General features: G+C 35.0%; 1 protein-coding gene across 2 annotated transcripts in view; it reads left to right on the forward strand.

The window, feature by feature from the left end:
* Positions 1-3,260, forward strand: part of LOC107687423 (protein polyglycylase TTLL10-like) — a 21,816-nt gene that overhangs the window by 18,339 nt on the left and 217 nt on the right. For both annotated transcript variants that reach the window (XM_016484766.1, XM_016484767.1), the window contains 2 exons: positions 1,292-1,385; positions 1,665-2,533. In XM_016484766.1, coding sequence (XP_016340252.1) covers positions 1,292-1,385; positions 1,665-2,401 — 831 coding nt within the window. In that variant the 3' untranslated portion in view covers positions 2,402-2,533. The remainder of the gene's footprint in view (positions 1-1,291; positions 1,386-1,664; positions 2,534-3,260) is intronic.

The following is a 3,260-nucleotide window of genomic DNA, read 5'->3' on the forward strand; positions in this document are numbered from 1 at the left end:
TGTGTGTGTGTGTGTGTGTGTGTGTGTGTGTGTGTGTGTTTAAAGCCTGAAAGGCTTACAGAGTCAGGCACAGCAGATTAGTTTTAGAATTATCCACAGAATGTGGTAAGACGCATTACAAATATAAAGTCTTTATTTATCTCTTCTGTAATCTCCTTAGTTTCATCATGACAATTATAATACAGTTTTCTAATGCTGGCATGATTCTCTGCAAACATGATGTTCAGAGGCCGATTGTCCCCTATGGAGCATCCTAAATTCAATCCCTGCCAAGCAGTTGCTAGGCAACCCATGTACTGTCAGTGTAAACATGCAGTCCCCAGGCCAGGCGATTTGTGGTCTCCAGGTTACCAGATCATTATGGATTCACACATAACAACCAACAACATTTACATTGTACAGCATAAACTTGATAATACTTGACACATAAAACTATAACAGTACCTTACGAATCTTGCATTAGAAATGTTCAGTACTTGACATGCTTTCTGCTTCACTGATATGTGTAAATGTGATTCATACTCAGTCAATGTGTATTCTTGTCATATGTTTACACTGTCATCTCCAGAGTGAGCACAAAAAAAGTAGTTTGATGTACATATTTGTAGTTAGGCAAAATATAATTGTGCTTGATTACTGTAAAATAAATAGAGCAGTTTGAGTTGGGTAAGACTGCCATCTACTGGCGAAAGTCTATTGTAGGGTTTTTGTTGGTATTTATAAAGGAAAGGGTGAATAGACATGTATACGTAATCAAAGGTCATGTAGTTATTATTTGTTTTCTCTTTGTTTTATTGCATTCAATTAATGCATGGTTATTTAGCTCATTACCAATTGCCATTGCATTACATAGCAATTCAACTGTTTTGTGCTCACGCATTGTTTTGGATGCATTCTGATTTTGTTGTCAGTCGGCATTGAATTGTTTGATAGTTACTCTGAACAGTCAAGTCTTCGCAGTTCAGATGTGTATTGATGGCTATTTAGTAGTATGACAGAGTATGATAGAGCATAGTTCATCAGAGTACTGAATTTCCATGGTCAAACTGGACAAAACATAACTTTTATAAATTTATATAATAATTTAGAAATTAATTATATTAGTTATAACAATTTAGAAATTAATTATAAAATGTAAAGCATTAGATATATTTTTAAATACATTTTAAATATATTGTCAATTTATGTCACGACTTTTTTTTGTCACTTTAACAAAAGAGCTCCTTTTATCTTCATCTTCATAGTTTGAGAAGTCACTTAAATTGTAATGTGATGTGTTTGTTTTGGGCAGGTCTGGTTGCTCGAGATGAATTGTAACCCTGCCCTGCATACTAACTGTGAAGTACTGAAAGATGTGATACCACAGACAGTCACCGAGGCACTCGGTGAGTTAAAGTAAATAATAGTTCTGAATGCATTAAATATGTTTAACATATACATACATATTCAGACAGTTAAACCACGCTTTGATCAATTGTGTACAAACAAATGTGTTTTAAATGTGATGCATCGACAGTGTGAAATGTGCCGTTATATATGAGATAAAAACTTCTAGTTTGTTTGAATAATGCATATATGAAAGCGGTGAAAATGTGTTGCTTGTGATGGCACTTGATAAGATGAGGTGTGACAACACTTGTAGACGTGACATCCTTTCATTTCAGACCTTACTTTGGAAATCTTCCAAAAGTCTTGCTGTGGACTGAAACTGTTGCCGCTAAACAGTCAAAGAGATTTTCTATTGATGTATAGTGGTGAGACTGTGACCATAACCAAACAGAGACACAAAACCACCAGGCCTTTCTCGACCCTCCACCCAAAGAGCAGCTCCACCCACATTAACACCAACAGAACCGTTGCCATTGCAACACAAACAGCGAAATCAACCAATAGGGCCAGCAAATATTCAGAAACCCAAGCCAAATGTCTGGTCCCTTCCACCGCTGTCCTCTCTTCCTCTGCTTTGTCCAATACCATCCCACCTTCACAGCAGCCTGTGGAGTTACCAATGAAACAACATTCACCTATATCCCAGAAGCCTCTGACATCCAAAGCTCAAGAAACAAATCAGCTTCGACCACACCAGCCCAAACCCTTGCGTTCTCGTGTTGTGCTTCAGCTCAGCAAGTGCACCTGGCAACATCCTGCAGTGATGTCCAACCTCAACGTGCCTCCGCAGCCAGTGAGAAGTGCAATCAGGTCATTGTCTACACCAGCCCTGAGCAAAGGCTCAAACTCCACACAAAGACTTGGAGCTCAAGGCCACCAAACAGACAAAATGGAGCACATGAGCTGCAACCTAAAAACATCCAAGATTCATTTGGCTGAGCCATACTCCCTCCACACTGTGGGGACAGAAATGAAAGTGGCCAAAGTAAAGGAACAGGAAGATGATGGATGACAAATGAGCTATAGTGTAATTGCTATTATAAGTGCTTTTCTCAGAATAATGAGAATTTGCTTCTGCTTATGACTAATGATGTTGCTCATCACCAGAAGCATAATGTCCATTAAAATGGATGCTCCTTCAAAGGTTTAACTTTTTAACGTTTTAATTTTTTTTTAAGTTTAACGTGACTTCCCAAAAAAATGTTTATTTGTAAAAAAAAAAACAAAAAAAAAATTTTTTTATTTTTTGCATGTCACCCACTTATATATCTAATTAATGTTCAATTTATTCACACCTTTCTCATCTATTTTATCCTTAGTTGCTCAAAACTTTTGACCAAATTAGTTTTGCTTGGTTGCTCACCAAGGCTGCATTTTTTTCCACAAAAATACACTACAACAGTAATATTGTGGAAAATGTTTTACAATTCAAAGTAACATCATATATACTGTTATATATACAAAGTAACGTTATATATCTTTTTTTTTTTTCCAGGATTCTCTGATGAATATAAAGTTCAAAAGAACATTTTGGCACAAAAACATTTATTTGAAATATACATTTTTAGTAACATTGTCATTTTTAATCAGTTTAATGCGTCCTTGATTTATAAAGGTATTTCTTTCAAAAAAGAAAAAAAAAACTATATATATATATATATATATATATATACGATTTGAACCTGAGTTTTGTGGCACACTAAATTAAATTACAAATTTTAAGCTTTGAAGAGAACTGCTAAGCTGCATTTTTATTTTTTATTTTTTTTTTCCATCAAATTACCATAACTTCTTCAATGAAGTTTTAAAGTGATTTTGAATGTTCTCTTTGAGTGAATTTCAGACAATCACCTTTTTTTTTTTTTTTTTTC

The sequence above is a fragment of the Sinocyclocheilus anshuiensis genome, unplaced genomic scaffold (genome assembly GCF_001515605.1).
Source record: "Sinocyclocheilus anshuiensis isolate Anshui unplaced genomic scaffold, SAMN03320099.WGS_v1.1 scaffold1114, whole genome shotgun sequence".
In the NCBI taxonomy this organism is placed as follows: Eukaryota; Metazoa; Chordata; class Actinopteri; order Cypriniformes; family Cyprinidae; genus Sinocyclocheilus; species Sinocyclocheilus anshuiensis.